The sequence below is a fragment of the Solanum tuberosum genome, unplaced genomic scaffold (genome assembly GCF_000226075.1).
Source record: "Solanum tuberosum cultivar DM 1-3 516 R44 unplaced genomic scaffold, SolTub_3.0 scf00026, whole genome shotgun sequence".
Classification (NCBI taxonomy): Eukaryota; Viridiplantae; Streptophyta; class Magnoliopsida; order Solanales; family Solanaceae; genus Solanum; species Solanum tuberosum.
The window spans coordinates 2364923-2381932 of NW_006238952.1; the positions used below are offsets into that span (position 1 = coordinate 2364923).

Below are 17010 nucleotides of genomic sequence, written 5' to 3' on the forward strand. Positions count from 1 at the left end.
TGTGTTGCTTTTGTATGTAAGTTGAAATCGAATCATCTATAATTATCAATTTATTATAAATAGTAAAAAACTTAAATCAATACTTTAAAATATTGTACCATATCAAATTAATTTATAATCCTCATTGCATGTGTTGCTTTTGTATGTAAGTTGAAATCGAATCATCTATAATTATCAATTTATTATAAATAGTAAAAAACTTAAATCAATACTTTAAAATATTGTACCATATCAAATTAATTTATAATCCTCATTGCATGTGTTGCTTTTGGATTCTTTGTGTTGTATGTACTTGTGGCCTTGTCTTTGCGGTGAGTTCTTTTGACCCTGTTATGTTCTTAAAATTCAACTTCACATCAATAATTTTTTGGTTGAAGCAGAGCATGCATCGTGTATTTTTTTAGGAATTGAATAAACAATCCTAATACCATTTCAATTTTGGGTAATTGTATAGTGTTATCTTGAATCGTGTGTGACATTTTGGACCCCTTAAGATCTTCCTTATACTAGTCTATGAGAAAGACAAAGATTTGAAGACTTAAGACTGACATCGAATTGAGTACAGGCGCCTTTTGGGCTTCTTTTTTTAAAAAAAATTCAGGATATTCCGCAACCCCTATAACCTCATTGTGTATATACCTGAGTACAGGCGTTTTTGAGATTCTTTTTTTTTGGAATCTCAGGATAACGCATAACCGCTGCTACAACCTCATTGTGTATAGCCAGAGTATACACTTGACTACAGGCGCCTTTGGGCTTCTTCTTTTTTTTGGAATCCCAGGCTAATCCACAACCACTATAACCTGACTGACTGTGTATAGCCTGAGTATACACCTGAGTACATGCGCCTTTGGGATTATTATATTTTGGAATTCCAGGATAACCCGCAACCGCTACAACCTCACTATGTATAGCCTGCAAACCACACGGGGAATGTAAACCGCACTAGGCAAGCACTATGCGATAGGCTTAACTCAGAAGGCATTGAGGGGGGATCGATCCCGGTCATCCGTGTGGATAACCACCCTCCAAACAAACTGAGCCATCCCGAGGGACACTTTTGGGCTTGTTAATAACGTAGTATGAAGGGAAATTTGTGAGGCCTGATGGATGATAGCGGACAATATGATTTACTGTCTTGGTTTGAAACATAAAATAAGTTCCATTTTCATGTTTAGGTGAACCACTTCATTGAGGCACTTCAGAGCATTGCAGAAATAGTGAATATTTGACTTCACTAATTTAAACCTATAAGGCGACTTTCTTGTTCTGTGATGTGATAAAACACGAATAGAACTTGGAACTTTTGTAGGTTACTTCAAAGGGAATATGGCACCAATACTTCTAGTATAATTGTCCTTAAATGTCACAGGGAATAGTCATTAGTACAGATTTAAAGATATGCTACTGTTAAATTGGCATATATATATGCTGTTAAATTGGCATATATATATGCTATTAAATTGGCATATGATTCTGGAAAAAAAGGTCAGGGGAATAACTAGTTTTAAAATGTGTGGACAAACTAATCTGTGATAGAACAATAACTTGTACTGAAGCATATTCTACTTGCTACATATTATGTCTGAGCTAAAGTTCAAGTCTAAATAATGACTAGACAAACAATATGGAAACAACGGCTAGAACCAGAATAATGCACCCCAAGAAGTTAGCACTGTGATGATCATCAAGCTCTCCTTCGCGTTGAAGTTTACAGCAGAGCTGTTGTTAAAGCCAAATCCCAAAGTGCTGGACGTTTTAGGTGGTACTGTCACCATCGGCGAAGCTGTAATGCAAGTCACAAAAGGCAAAAACTTTGAACAAACACGTAGAAACATTGTGATGTTACGCAACAGTATAAAAAGTTCATACCAGCAACAGATGAATTGTTATTTGTCTCGAATGAAACTTGAGGCGTTGATGACCTAGGAGCCAGTCCTTCAGAACCTAAAAATACAGAAATTGGATGAATGAATAACACATTATTGAACTTTAAAGAAGGGATTTTTTTTTCAAGAAAATTACACTATATGTCTACTGGGGGAAATATTTAAGTCACGTACCCCATATTTTGATACACTTTATACAAGTTTGATACATTATGTAATGTTTTCTCCCAAGTATAATATTATATATTGAGTTATGTGGCGTAATAATTTATGTTGATCTCTACTGTTACATACCTGAACAGGTATCATTGTCAACATGCATACTGCAAAGAAGTGGCAATTGAAGTGCTAATGTGGTGTTGATAGGAAGAGTGCTGATGCCAGTTTGATTGAGCAACAGGCAAAGGCAATCTGGTTGCTGGATATAGAGTTGCCTGAGGTTACTGCAACACTGCTCAGTCGGTGATGGCGATGCGCCCTGCACAAACGGTCCACAGGGAGCCAATCGAAGCAGTAGTGGCCCACACGACGACACGGTGGGCCCTGCAGATAAGTTACCAAAGGTCTGTGAAAGGGTTGTAGGTACAAAAACAAATAGAAGTGAAAAAATAAGAACAGTAGTAGAAGCCATGCTGTGAACACTTTAGTATACTAAAGAAATTAGAATAAGTAGCTGAAATTGGTTTTCTATTACTGTATGGACTCTTAAATGGAGTAAATAATCAAAGTTAGTGTGAAGTGCAGCATACATTGAGTGTGGAAATAACAAATTAATTACCATACATTCACACAAATCTTATTTTTCATATCTGCCTAGTCAAAGAACCAAATGTTATGATAAAGACGCTCCATGCTTTTATCATTCAGCAAAATGTGTAATTATTTTACTTATTACTACTATCTCTTGAGGAAAAAAAAAATGGCTTCAAGTTGAAGGACAATCACAATGAATGGTACAGTAAAAGGGCTGATGATGGCATCTATCACACTACCTTCACATAATTAGCATTTGGGGTTAATCATAATTGGAAAAAAAAGTGGATGATACAGAGTATATAGCACCTCAAGATAACAGAACAATAATTAATTATGACAAATTGACAATAATGATAATCAAATCTCACCCTAATTAAGTAGTACTTTATAAAACTAGCATCTCTTTGTACTATAAATATTGGAATTGATGCAGCAGCCAGTTAATTTCCGCCAATTATAGTGGTGACTGAATTAGAACCTACCCTTGTTCAATGAGAGTCAATTGACACTTCTTCGTCAAAAAAGTCTATATCCGAATCGAAGTCTGAGGTGGATAGCACCAAGAACTAAGATAATGTAAAAATATCAAGAATAGATTCACTCACTTTTTAAGCTTACTTGTTTAAAAGCTAAGGAAATGAATACATAGATTCTTGGAAAGAAAGGTAAAAGTGTGGGGAAGGGAAGAGTTTCAACTTTAGAATAAGAATATTTAGACACCAAAAAGGAGATGCCTTTAATTAATTGAAAACATATGTAGGCCCTTTTTTTTAGAACAAAAAAGTGATGCTTTTTTTAGGCAACGAGGCATGTTTGTATAAGAACAATAGGAGAAGTCTAAGAATAATGAATGAATAAATTAACTACCTAAAATGTGCAAATGCTTGTTAGGCAGGAATCAGATTCCCAATCAGTCAATAAGACATAAAAAAAAGAAGATAAATGAACAATCCATAATCTTTTCCAATTCATAGAAATCCATCATTTCCTTTCTAGCATTTTTCTTTTTATCTCAAAGAGAAAATCTTCCTTTCTTCATGACTCAGAAGGTAAAATATTGGGGTCCTTGATAGAAACGAATCTATAATTTAGACATGATAGGTTCTCATGTGTTGAACTCATTGTACGTACCTTTGAAAATATGAGATCAATATTTATCATTTGTTGAAAATTTAGTGCTGTTTTTTTTTACATATATGTCCGTGTTGAAAGTATTAGATTCAGTTGAATTCGTTACACAAAGATTGCATCCGCCTCTGGTTCTTGATTTATTTTTCTTTTTCTCTCCTCCTTCTTTGCAGTTGTGTTGCATGGTGATGAGGATTAACATAGACTGCAAAGGATGTTACATGAAAGTAAGTCGGGCACTTCTCACGATACCAGGTAATTAATCGATGATTTTTAGATTTTATAGTTTGTTTGACCAAGCTTCTGAAACTTGATCAAACACAAATTATTGCTCTAATATTGATAAACGTGTTTTTTTTAAAAAAAATTACTTCTAACAAAAAGTACTTTTCAAACTAAACGTACTATTGTAAGATTGGTCAAACGTACTATTAGTTTGATTACGTTTATAAGAAAGACTCTGAATTTTTCTTGAAATGTTGTGATTGAAGAGCTGGAGACAAGATTCATAGAGAAAAATCACAGCAGAGTAATTGTTTGTGGGAATTTCATACCACAAGATGTGGCAATAAAAATAAGAAAGAAGACAAATAGGAGAGTTGAAATATTGGAGATACAAGATTTAAGTGGCAATGATGAACCAAAGCAAGAGGAAATGCCCTTAATAACTTCTTCTGACAACCAAGTTGAGACAGAAACATATGTAACATCACAAAATCCACAACCACACATGTACTTTCAAGTTTACCGCTAATCAAAAACATAATTGCATCTTTGTAATAATAACTTTTTCATCTTCTTAGAATTAATTTCTAGTGCCCAGTGGGTTTAGATCATTCCATTTTGTATAATTATTGATTTACTGTGGATGGAAACTTTGACAGTGTAATTGTTTGTTTTTTTTTGGATATTCTAGTGCATTTTAACTTGTTATTTTCTATAGTACCAAATTAGATCATCATTATAGAAAGTTATACTTGTTAATGTAGGCCATCTTAATCTATGGTTAAAAGAATTATATTTCTAGAAGTTAAACTCATTTATTGAAGGCGTAATTCGATTTGGACTTAATTAAATTATCAAAGGTGTTGCCTAGTTATTAATGAAGTGAATTGAGATTCATGAGGTTTTAAGTTTAATTTTTAACACAAATAAGAAATTTGGTGATTTCTTCTCATATTTTCTAGATTTGATGGACAAAGTTATAATCTGGTATTTGTTGCTGGTGAAAGATGACAGGTATTCCATGAAATAGTAAACGAGCATGCAGACTGGCCTAGCCACTGTGATTTATAAAAGAAAATGGACTTGGTTGGTTTTTTTTGGGCTTTGGATTAAAAATTTATTTGTACGTTTTTTTTTTCCAATTGAAGTTACTCGAAGAGAAAAACAAATTCAACTAAATTCCAATGCGTTTGTTAAAGTCGGTGTGCTTATTGAGGTGTTCAATTGGAATATATAATAATTGAATAACAAGTTTTGGCATTTTGCACACCCGCTAATAAGTTTCTTTGGGGTTGAAAGTGATGTATCTATAAGTTCAATAAATGTATTAAAACGTTATTTTCATGCAGTAACACGAAACAAGTAAACTTTAATTTGGACCTACCATCTACTTTAATTTTTAAAAATCATATAAGGAGCTTACCTAACGTTCTGTTATACAAGTATTAACTATAATTAAATATGGTAGGACAATTTTATCAATCGCTTTTTATGGGGTAATAAAAACATGAAATGTGTTATATGACAACGACAAATTAAAGAAAATTAAGAATAGTTATATATTTGACCACTCGATCAAAAATATTTAAAGTTACATTATTCAATATAAGTAAAGAAAAACAGTTATATATTTTTATAGACTGACTTTCAACCTAATCCAAAGGCCAAGCCTGAAAGATTGTACTAAAGTATAGTGTCAAAAGTGCGGCTTACAAAATAGGATAAGTGTTAATTTATACTCCCTCCGTTTCAAAAAGATTGGTCTGGTTTAACTTGGCACAAAATTTAAGAAATTAAAGAAGACTTTTGAATCTTGTGGTCCTAAATTAAAGTTATGCCAAATGTACAAAATTGCCCTTAATCTTGTGGTCTTAAACATGCCACGTGGAAAACAAAAAGTAAAATGTTACCAAAAAAGGAAAGAGGTCATTTTTTTGAAACTGACTAAAAAGGAAAGGAGGTCATTCTTTGTGAAACGAAGAGAGTACAAAATTTCAAGATAATCGTGGTCATTAAAGTTAAAAACAAGAATGATTAAGTGGTGATCATCAGATTGATGCTTTGTGATCAATTATTCAAGATTCAGTTCCATAATGCTATAGAACTAATATACAAAGTAAATTTCATATCCCCCACCTCCATCCCACCTATCCACAACCCCCAACCCACTATATACTTATAAGGATCTTATAAGTTTGTTATATATACTACTCACTCTGTACCTAATTACTTATTCACTTTTAAATTGACACATCTATTAAGAAAACAATAATTGAAATAGTTAGTTTACCATTTTATCCCTATTAATTATGAAGTAGATGAATTAAAAACTTAATATTTCAAAAAGTTCTACTTTTCAAAGTAATTAATTGAGGGTATAATAGAATAAAAAAATTATCCTTTCTTGATTTGTCAAAATGAACAAGTAATTAGGAACAACTAAAAAAGGAAATATGGACAAGTAATTATTAGGGACAAAGGGAGTATCATTCAGTGGCGAATTTATGTGTTAAAAAAAAAGGGTCATGAAATTCGTGACCATTTGATAAAATTCGATACATTATTTGTATAATACTTGTAATATATTTAGTAGTGCATTGGTTGAGCGACGAGCTTAACTCCTTCAAGTCAAGGGATTGAAGTTTTTTTTTTTTTTTTTTTTTTTTTTTTTTTTTGTCTTCTTTCTCCTCAAATAGCCTTCCTTATATATTTTACATATATATCTAAAGCAGAACACGCGAAATAATAGTTGAAACATGTAAATAATTATCTTTTGCTCACCAATATATTATTATATAAAATTTTATATCTCATCTTAAAAGATAATGACAAATTCTGAGTTTTCCTATGCTATCAATTATCATTCATAATTAGCACTCATTTGTCAAGTTGATAACTTTCAAGAAAGACGTGCCTACGTTAGAGGTCGCCCAACAATCATTTATAAGGTGTGATTATTCATTATTGTTAGCACTCAAAATTTACATGATGTTTGCCTAAAATGTTTGTTGTATATCAGTATATTATATATAAGACCCTTTGTTTGCTGAAAAGGTAAAACAATATATTTTAGACGCACAAAAAATAAGTATGTGCCTCAGTTAAATTGACAGCTCGTTTCTGATTAGTGCAAACAAATTTAACTAGAGTTATTTTATGGTTCTACATTATATAAACCTAACTAATATACAATCATCATATGAAGGGAGCAATATATATATATGGCTAGTGGATAGTGAAGAATGAATACATGTAATACTTGAGAAAATAGTGATAAATGTTTTGAAACATCTAAAATATATTATAAATTGAAAAGCGAGTAAAAAATCAATTTCTACTACTATTGTTATAAGATAAAAGAAAAAATTATTTGAACTAGTGATCTCAATCCACATATTTGAAAAATTGCCTCCAATGTCGTCTTCCTTGAAAACAATTGCATACATATATAGTTAGTCACACGTACATGTACGATAAAATGAAATATTGTATGCACACAAGTACATGTATTCAACTATCTTTTCAAATCAAAATACTGCCAGGTCTTAATATATATCAAAAATGGGTATTTTTTTAAAAAAAAAGTGCAATAGTAACTCTATTAACTAAATTTTCTCCGAGAAAAAGGAAGGTATTCCCTTTAATCCTATTAGTTATCCTTTTTTCTTTTCACACCTTTTTAAAAATTATAAATAAATTTTTTTAATTGCGGGTATAATTATGTTCCTCCCCTTAGTTCTACTCTCTTAGCTAAGATTTATCTATAATTGATTCTACTCTCCTAGCTAAGATTTATCCATGATTCGATCGTCGTTAGTGACGTATTTCTCGAACGATTTAGATTTGACCTCTATATGAATATTCCATCAATTGCGAAATATTCGAGATACCTTTTAAAGGAATTTAATATCGTTTATATAGGCATGAACTAGAGTTTAGGGTTGAATAATTTCCAAAAAATTTAATTAAAACTGAACACACCTTTTAGAGTACACACATTTTAGAGTCTCAATTCAAATTGAACATGCCTTATGGAATCCCACAAAATTTAATATCTGCAATTTTATTTTAAAATCTTACAAACTTGTTTATAACAAATAATATAAGACTGAGGGGCTAACAGAAGAAAACAAGAAAACGGAAAAAGAGTAGCTATTTCACGAAATTACCAAACATGGGCCCCCACGGCAGCAGCCCAATAGCTGATTCGTTTGAAAGAGAAAAGTCCGGTCCTACCAATCTCCACGCGGCTTAATAAGGGTTAGCAATCACCATATCTACGACGTCGTATAAGTATAGCAGTCAACATAAACAAATTCTTTTTTCACATTCTTCACTGTCACAGTATCCCGTTCTCTCCGGGTACTCTTCGTCAGTTTTCTAGACTTTCCCCATATTATCGGAAGGAGAAGAATGGTGAGGAAATCGAATTCCTTCAGGAAGAGTTTTGAAGACAGACGAGTAAAAGAACGTCTTCTTTCTTTATGCAACGGTGTTGATTACACTGAGTTACCTGGTTTCCCGCACAGTCTTGATTACCAAGAAACTTCTGGGTGTTGTTCTTCTTTCCGGGAGAAGTTTTCTGAGCTATGGAAGGATTGGAAAAGAGTATCCGTGAAGGCGATGGAGATGGGTCGAACCGACCCGAGAAAGATCATCTTCTCCGCGAAGATGGGTTTGGCATTGATTCTTATGTCTTTGTTTATCTTCTTTAAGGAACCGGCGGTTAAAGAGCTTGGTAAATACTCTGTATGGGCTATTCTTACTGTTGTCGTGGTTTTTGAGTTCAGTATTGGTAAGTATTGCACTTTTTCCCTTTTTTTGTTGATCTCTGTTTGTTGATTGTAAATCTTAGTTGTAATACGAAAGAAAAATTGTTTTTATACTTATTGTGACTGTATAGAAGGCACTTAAAAGCTTTGAACAAGTCAATATTTTAATTTTAATTTCCCAGATAGAAGTAGGCCCTAACATTTATTTTGTTTTTCATTTTTGGGATTAAAGATTGGCATTTATTTGTATTCTGTATAACTTTGTATGGGAACTTTTTTTTTTACATATACATGTTTTGAACTGTCCACAGGAGCCACTCTAAGTAAAGGGTTTAATCGTGGGCTTGGGACATTATCAGCTGGAGGACTTGCACTTGCAATCGCTGAGTTGTCTCAGTTGGCTGGAGACTGGGAAGAAGTTGTTATAATCATTGGTATATTCATGACAGGTCTGGTTTTTCGTTCAGTACTCATGACTTATATGTGTGAATTGATGTTCATCTCTTTGTTATATTTGTACCTTGCTGATTGAAGTTTGTTTGGTGTTTGTAGGTTTTTTTATTACATATGCAAAGCAGTACCCAGCAATGAAGCCCTATGAATATGGTTTCCGAGTTTTCTTGATAACGTATTGTTTCATCATGGTATCTGGCTATCACACAAGAGAATTTATTGAAACAGCTGTTAGTCGGTTTTTGCTCATTGTACTTGGAGCTAGTATTTCTTTAGCTGTGAACATATGTGTGTATCCCATCTGGGCTGGCGAGGATCTTCACAATCTGGTGACGAAGAATTTCATCAATATAGCTACTTCACTAGAAGGTAATTCAACCTATGAGATGGTTGTTACTTTCTCGAGATGGAATTTTAGACTTGAATTGTTTCTCTAGAGGATCATCTCGAGATGGGATTTTAGAATTGAATTGTTTCCCGAGATGGGATTTAAAGTTGATGACATTGAAATCTTTGCAGGTTGTATCAGTGAATATCTGAACTGTGTCGAATGTAAGAGGATCCCTTCAAAAATTCTTACCTACCAAGTGGCTGATGATCCAGTTTACAATGGCTACAGATCAGCAGTAGAATCTATAAGCCAAGAGGAAGCTCTGGTATGTGCTTAAGCATTCTTGCACATGGATTTGTAATTTCTTGAAATTTCGCTAGCCGGATTTCCTTACTTTGGTACCACAGGAAGCATTTGCAGTCTGGGAGCCACCCCATGGTCCATACAAGATGATTAAATATCCTTGGAAAAACTATGTCAAAGTTAGTGGTGCATTAAGGTATTGCGCTTTCATGGTTATGGCACTGCATGGCTGTATACTATCTGAAATACAGGTAATTTCTCTACTCCTTTTTCCAACTTTCCTACTAGCCCTGAGTTTGTAAAGTGCATCATATAGTATTCTCTTATCATATTTATTTTTTATCGCTAGATTACTTGGTGCCTGTTTGGATGGGCTTATAAAAGTTAACTTATAAGTCATAAGTTGATGGTACCCTGCTTTTGACTTTTGACTTATTTTAAAACTTTTTTGGCCTAAAAGGGTGCTTAAAAGCACTTTATAACCTTTCCAAACACCTCCAAAACTAAAAAACTACATTAAAGTCAAAAACACCTAAAAATAAGTTAATCCAAACGGGCACTTATTCTCCTAACCAGTGCAAATTTTCTCCGGAAACAGTCTTAAAACGACTCATAGAACCCTTCACTGAAACTTGGCCATTAAAACTTTTAGCAATTCTTTTTTGCTTCTGAAAGGGGTAGGGGTAGGGGTAGGGGGTGGGGAGGCGGGTGACTGCTAGCAATTGCTTGCAGTATTAATCATAGTTATGTGGTGTCCCTGTGCAATAATTATATTCATTTGATTTACTGGTGAATGTGTGAAGTACTAGTGAAAAATTGAAAATTGAAGTTGCTTAGCTCTTCTATTCCCTGATAATATACAGCCTATGGTTGTTGTGATGTATATAATTACCGTACTTATTATACTTGTAATAGGTGTATATGCTTTAGAACAATCATATATTAAGATTAATATCTATATAGGGTCCTTCATTATTTGAGAATGTAATCTGACATTATAAATGGCATGCATGCATGTAAGACTATTTCATTAGGAGATGAATTATTTAAAGATCGATCCTGTACTCTATCTCTCTGGTAACATGTGTAATTTTCATCAAGGAGACTAGATGACTGGAAACCTTTTTCTTATCATTCATCCATTACTGAGTGATGCTACCCTTTTACTGGAACTGCACGAGGAGATTTATGCAGACAGATGAAATAAATGTTGGAATGTCTTCATTTCCTTTCAGCCAAAGTGAGGCTGAAAGAACATGGTCTGCAGTATTACAATCTACGGAAGCATGTCATGTATTCCCTCCTTGTAAATCATCTTAGGACTTTGTTATAAAATTAAGTTGTTGCTTAAGCTGTGAACAGAGTTACGAGGTAACTTCTGGTGGGAGGTAGCAGCAGATATTTGGTGTGATAGTTGAGTTGCATGTCAGCTAAACCTGGACACCACCATTATAAAAGAAAAGAACAAAAAGTTAAGTTGCTGCTAGATATGCATTATTTATTGGTTTAATATTGTTTGGTTCAAGTCCTTGCATATTCAGATGTGTCAGTTATAAATGCTATGACCTCTTTATCAGAGAAAATGACTACCAAATATTTTTTACATGTAGGCACCTCCCGAAAGAAGACAGGTTTTCCGTAATGAGCTTCAGAGAGTAGGTACAGCAAGTGCCAAAGTATTGAGAGAACTGGGGGAGAAAGTGAAAAAGATGGAGAAGTTGGGGTCAGTGGACATTCTCTATGAAGTTCATGAAGCAGCAGAAGAGTTGCAAAAAAAGGTGGATCGGAAGTCTTATCTTTTCGTCAATGCTGAAAACTGGGAAATAGGAACACGAGCCATGGTGGTGGATATTTCCCAGGAGCTTGGAAGCCTGGATGAGGACAGAAGCTTACTTCAACATCACAGGTCTCAAAGTGAAACAGTCATCAACATAGACTCCATCCTTGCCTCAAAAAGTTGGGATAATAGGACGTGTAACTTGGCTAGTAATAACAACCAAACTACAGGAGTAACCCCAGAAAACACGGTGGAGAAACCAAAATTCCGAACAACGCATTCTCTGCCTAAAGATAATGATGCACTAAAGGAGGTGGAAGCGGGAGAGGATGAAGAAGTAGAATCAAAGACATACGAAAGTGCCAGTGCTTTGTCTTTAGCGACATTCACATCCCTTCTCATTGAATTTGTTGCAAGACTTCAAAACGTAGTAGATTCATTCGAAGAATTAAGTGAGAAAGCAAAATTTAAGGACCCTATGGATTTGTCCGATGCATCGCAGAAAGTTGGCTTGTGGTCCAGGTTTAGAGGGTGTATAAAATTTTGGAAAAGAGAGAGCAGTTTACCAGTTTAGAGACCAATCCTTCTTGTCCATGCAATGACAGAAGACTATAGATTTTATCCTTCTTGTCTGTATATAAGGAGATGTTATAGCAGCTTACACAACTGGGAACTCGAATATATATCCTGACTCTGAAAAAGTCTCAAACATTTGAATAGGCCAATTGCTCCTGCTGGTTAGTTTTCAATATATACCTATCAATGTATTGAGCTAAAATTTTAGCGAAGTGTTCTGGGCTCCAATGCATTAAGGTCTAACGGTAAATGTAGGTAGCACAAATGTACATTGAAATACGTCTGTTTACTATAATTTTTATATTGTTTTATTGTAGTATTCTAAGGTGCATTGTAGAAGTGATCATCATGGATGTGTTCGGTCAATTTTCTTATGTTTGGTAAGTCAAATTTTTTTAATGACTTACCAAACATTTTTCTCAAAAAAACAAGATGAGAAAGGGAAACAAAGTTCTACAAATGACTTTTTTTTTATTTTGAAACATCTCATCTTCCCACTTAGCCCCCACCCCCCATATTCCTACCTCCCCATTTTCACCTCTCGTATTTTCTTAAATTACATATTGATGTTTTTTTCTTACATATCAAAAATAAAATAAAAATAGATAAGAAATTCACTTATTTTTCTAAAAAGTATTTCTGATAAAAAAAAGTTCTCCCATCCTATATTCCCATCTTAGTGTATCGTTAGGCCATAAACTAATTTATTAAGAAATCTACTAAGTATTTATAAAATTTTGATTATTGGTATATCAACTCGAGGTCACTTTTGAACCTATAAAAAAAGTATAAATTATAGGAACCACATATTATAAGTGCTAAATAACATCCTATCCCTTCTAGTTTTCTATTTACCAAAAATTCCTTAAAAATGATGTTTGCGGGATACATAACGTTGTGCACGGGATACATTAGGTTTGATACATTTCACATTGCGGGATACATAGCGTTGTGCACGGGATACATTAGGTTTGATACATTCCATATAGCGGGATACATAGCGTTTGATACATTCCACATTGCGGGATACATAGCGTTGTGCACGGGATACATTAGGTTTGATACATTCCATATAGCGGGATACATAGCGTTTGATACATTCCACATTGCGGGATACATAGCGTTGTGCACGGGATACATTAGGTTTGATACATTCCATATAGCGGGATACATAGCGTTTGATACATTCCACATTGCGGGATACATAGCGTTGTGCACGGGATACATAGGTAAATAAGGGATTTTTGAAAATTTTGAAATAAGTAGGGATAAATGGATATTAAGGTAAGTAAAGGAGTGTAGTTAAGTAATTTGTCCATAAAAAAATGTACCTTTGAGTTTTTTTTTTTTTTGAAAAGTATAGATAATTTAAGCTTTCGAAAAATAATGTGTGCTAATACATATTTTCTCGAAAGAATCGTCAAACATCTCACTTAAAAAAATAAAAATAAGCATTGTTCTTAAGAAAAAAAAAACAGTTTTGAACTCTCTAAAGTTTGATCAAACGAGTTAATTTTGGATCTATAATTTTAAAAAAATTATAGTTTTAAAAATAAGAATAAGCATCTTTCTAAAGAAAAAAAAAAATTACTTTTGAACTTTGACCAAACAAGTTAATTTTGAACCTATAATTTTGAAAAAATAATAGTTTAATGAAAAAAAATCTAAAGGTCAAACAGTTAAAGTTGAGCCCAAAAACTCGAATCCAAAACTTCTAATCAGGATCGGCTCCATGTCTTTAAAAATTACTGAAATACACGTCTTATGTTTCCCTTATTTCTAATATTCCCTTCTATTTCTAAAAAAACCTCTAAAATCCCTTATTTTTCTTCTAATTCTAAATTATTTTATAATGTATCCGAGCTACATATTATGTATCCGGTTTATTTTATAATGTATCCGAGCTAGTTTTTTATGTATCCGGTTTGTTTTACTTTTTCAGAAATTAATGTAATTACAAACTAAATAGGGATAGATTGTAATTTCATATTAAAACTATGTGATAACTAAAATTTATACCTTTAAAAATGAGGCATTAGGCCCCCTAATTCAAAGGGCCCAATCTTTTTTTAGTAATAATAAAACTATGATAAGCTTTTTTTAACGAAAAGAAAATAATATTATATATATATATATATTATTTTTTAATTTATTTGTCTTTTTTTAGTTTGTTTCGAAGCATTAAAGAATGCTTCTCTTTTTGGATTAATTTTTAAATTTAATTCCATATGATATGCTTAAGACCACAAGATTAAAAAATATTTTGATATATTAAAAAGAAAGACATAACTTTAAATCTCAGATATTAAAAAATAAAAAAATAATTAAAAGTTATGCCTCCAATTTATTTTTGGCTTTAGGCCAATAAAAATAAAGAGATTTCTATTAAATTGTGATCACGTGGTTGTTGCTTGCCATATCGTCCTGCGTATATTTTTTGGATAAGATAATTTAAGCTTTCAAAAAAAATGTTTGCTACCCCGTAGATATATATTTTCTCAAAAGATTGTTCAAACACCTTACTTTAAAAAGTTAATATTAGACCTATAATTTTTTTTAAATTAACGAGTTGAATTTAAAAACCAAACATTTAAAGTTAGGTCCAAAATAACTTGAATCCAAAACTTAAGAATAAATTTTTTTCTATTATTTAAAAATTAAATTGCGATCATGTGATAAATCTGTTGAGCGGGAGGGTAAATCGAAGAAAAAACAGAACATAAAGTTGTTGATTTCCAAACTATACAAGTAGAAAATTATCGGTCTAACACTCTAACTTCCAATATTTTCAGTCACCCCCATCTAACTTCCACTATTTCAGTCGGTATTCTACAGTCCAAACTTTTCACAGACGTCGATTCTCTCTGTCATTTCATTTAGTTTGTCTGCAATCGTTCTTCTTCTTGTTCCCGGTCATTCCTCATGTGTTTTAGCTTGTTATAGTAACTCATTCAATTTGTATGTAAATCTATTAAAAACTTCTAATTGCATGATTTGACAGTTTTCTCTTTAAGAGTTAGTCATCCTTAATTGCCTGGAGAATATGAATGCTACTTCAAATTACTGAATTATGTTTGCATATGATTGCGCGGGTTTTATATAGTTGATGATGAACATTGCATTTGTTGTTAGTTTGTAATAAGTACAGAAGAGGAATTTTATTTGTCTATGCATTTGTTGCGTGTCCATAATATTTGAAACATCTCGTGTCTTCATATTCAGAAGTGAACAATTTTGCATAGATTATCTAATACAGTTCAATAATTGTATAGCATCATCATTGTTTCTTTTTTTCTTTTCTTCTATGCGGTCATAGATTTTGACGAGAACAATATTTTTACATGTCTTAAACGTAGTTAATGACAAATATTCTCTTTATTGGAAGAGCATTCCTGATGCACTTCTAAATCTTGCCCCTGTAATGGATTCAGAGATTACTTGTTCCCGAATTTTGCCTATTATACTGTTCCATCGTAAGACAGGTTAACGATCAAGTTCTTCATGCTTCAATGCTATTCAATATTTATTTTTAAGGTCAAGTTCATATTCCAGCGTGCCGAATGTTAGATTCCATGTCGCAAAGGGGTTGAAGTCTCTTGCTTCTGTAGTTGATCAATCGGTAAGTGTCAGCTTAGTTCTATCATTTTAAAAATATAAATATGTGAAAAACGATGTGGATAAATCAATTCAGCCGTGTTTGAATAAATTAAAAGATGATTAAGGATCCAGAAATTGTGTATTTTGCCAAGAAAGCTCTACAGGCAATCAATCAAGTCATGAGATGGGTCAAAATAAGATTTTTAGTTGCCTCTGTTTTGGTGGCTCCTGACTTGTTGACTACCTTTAATGTGTAACTGCATCATGTGTGTGTAGAACTCGATGCCACTGCTATTGAACTTGTAGATCAAACGACTATTACTGGACTTCAAATACAATACAATACCAAGGGTAACATACAACACGGGTAGGGCTGGGCATGAAATATCAAAAATCAAATTATCGAATCGAATCGATTTTTTTGTTATTTGGTATTTAGGAGTAAAATTTTAGAATTATGATATTTGAATTTGGGTATAGTATGAGACATTAGTACCATTTGGTATTTTTCGAATACCGAATTCTTTACTTAATGAAGGTCATATATCAACATGTATATTACTCATTTCAAAGAGAAAGTTAATGAATAAACATAAACAACCTAAGTACATGTTTTTTAGTTGTATCAATTTGTTTTTTCTTGATGTCTTCTTACTTATTGATATTTTATTATATCGTGTCTCCACATAACAAAATAGAAATGATTGGAGAAATAGTATTAACTTTGTAATATCATCAACAACAATTTCATTATGATATTACCGAATACAATAACAAAACTGAAATTTAATTTACAATAACGAACCAAAATTTAAATTTTTGATATTTACTATCTACTTTTAACTATCAATTACCGAATCCAAAATTTGACAATCTCGAACGGAATACCAAATACCCACCCCTAAATATGTGTAGCTGCTTTATGAATGTTGATGCAATGACCTTGATAAAATAAGTTAGATTAGCTTTTTATATTTGATTTTTTCGAATGCTATGTAATTATTTATCTTACATATAATTCAAAACACAACAATTTAAAAAATATATAAATTATACAAGTTTCACGTGAAATTACAAAGAAAAAAATGAATAAAAAAGCGTAGAATTTTCTCGATCAATTTTTACTTGTCAGAAATTAACTTGGAACACTTCCTAAACAGCCATAAATAAAATTATAATACTATATCCCCTTTGTATATAACA

The 17010-nt window shown here is 32.5% G+C and overlaps 3 protein-coding genes across 4 annotated transcripts; 2 read left to right on the forward strand and 1 right to left on the reverse strand.

Annotated features, from left to right (window-relative positions):
- Positions 1-1515: 1515 nt before the first annotated feature.
- Positions 1516-2993, reverse strand: LOC102598681 (protein YLS3). The gene is made up of 3 exons (XM_006341558.2): positions 2184-2993; positions 1873-1947; positions 1516-1786 (listed from the first exon to the last, which is right to left on the reverse strand). Exons 1-3 carry the CDS (start codon positions 2518-2520, stop codon positions 1641-1643), a joined length of 558 nt encoding a protein of 185 aa, XP_006341620.1. The 5' UTR covers positions 2521-2993; the 3' UTR covers positions 1516-1640.
- Positions 2994-3586: 593 nt separating this feature from the next.
- Positions 3587-4706, forward strand: LOC102599003 (uncharacterized). Of its 2 annotated transcripts, XM_006341560.2 has the most exons (3): positions 3587-3694; positions 3947-4028; positions 4265-4706. In XM_006341560.2, exons 1-3 carry the CDS (start codon positions 3683-3685, stop codon positions 4525-4527), a joined length of 357 nt encoding a protein of 118 aa, XP_006341622.1. In that variant the 5' UTR covers positions 3587-3682; the 3' UTR covers positions 4528-4706. The 2 variants fall into 2 exon arrangements, with proteins under 2 accessions (XP_006341622.1, XP_006341621.1); XM_006341559.2 differs by lacking the exon at positions 3587-3694 and having other exon boundaries at positions 3775-4028.
- Positions 4707-8073: 3367 nt separating this feature from the next.
- Positions 8074-12519, forward strand: LOC102599551 (aluminum-activated malate transporter 9). Its single transcript, XM_006341561.2, has 6 exons — positions 8074-8793; positions 9082-9219; positions 9323-9592; positions 9743-9879; positions 9962-10108; positions 11468-12519. The coding sequence occupies exons 1-6, from the start codon at positions 8412-8414 to the stop codon at positions 12206-12208; spliced, it is 1815 nt and encodes a 604-aa protein (XP_006341623.1). The 5' UTR covers positions 8074-8411; the 3' UTR covers positions 12209-12519.
- The last annotated feature ends 4491 nt before the right edge of the window (positions 12520-17010 follow it).

Bases quoted from the DNA above. Each gene is read 5' to 3' on its own strand.
- LOC102598681 (XM_006341558.2), bottom strand. From the start codon at position 2,520: ATGGCTTCTACTACTGTTCTTATTTTTTCACTTCTATTTGTTTTTGTA. The intron at 1,948-2,183 runs GTATGTAACAGT...CTGTATTTTTAG, and splicing joins TGACAATGATACCTGTTCAG to GTTCTGAAGGACTGGCTCCT. The intron at 1,787-1,872 runs GTATGAACTTTT...CTTGCATTACAG, and splicing joins TAACAATTCATCTGTTGCTG to CTTCGCCGATGGTGACAGTA.
- LOC102599003 (XM_006341559.2), top strand. From the start codon at position 3,842: ATGTCCGTGTTGAAAGTATTAGATTCAGTTGAATTCGTTACACAAAGA. The intron at 4,029-4,264 runs GTAATTAATCGA...TTGTGATTGAAG, and splicing joins GGCACTTCTCACGATACCAG to AGCTGGAGACAAGATTCATA.
- LOC102599551 (XM_006341561.2), top strand. From the start codon at position 8,412: ATGGTGAGGAAATCGAATTCCTTCAGGAAGAGTTTTGAAGACAGACGA. The intron at 8,794-9,081 runs GTAAGTATTGCA...AACTGTCCACAG, and splicing joins GGTTTTTGAGTTCAGTATTG to GAGCCACTCTAAGTAAAGGG. The intron at 10,109-11,467 runs GTAATTTCTCTA...TTTTACATGTAG, and splicing joins GTATACTATCTGAAATACAG to GCACCTCCCGAAAGAAGACA.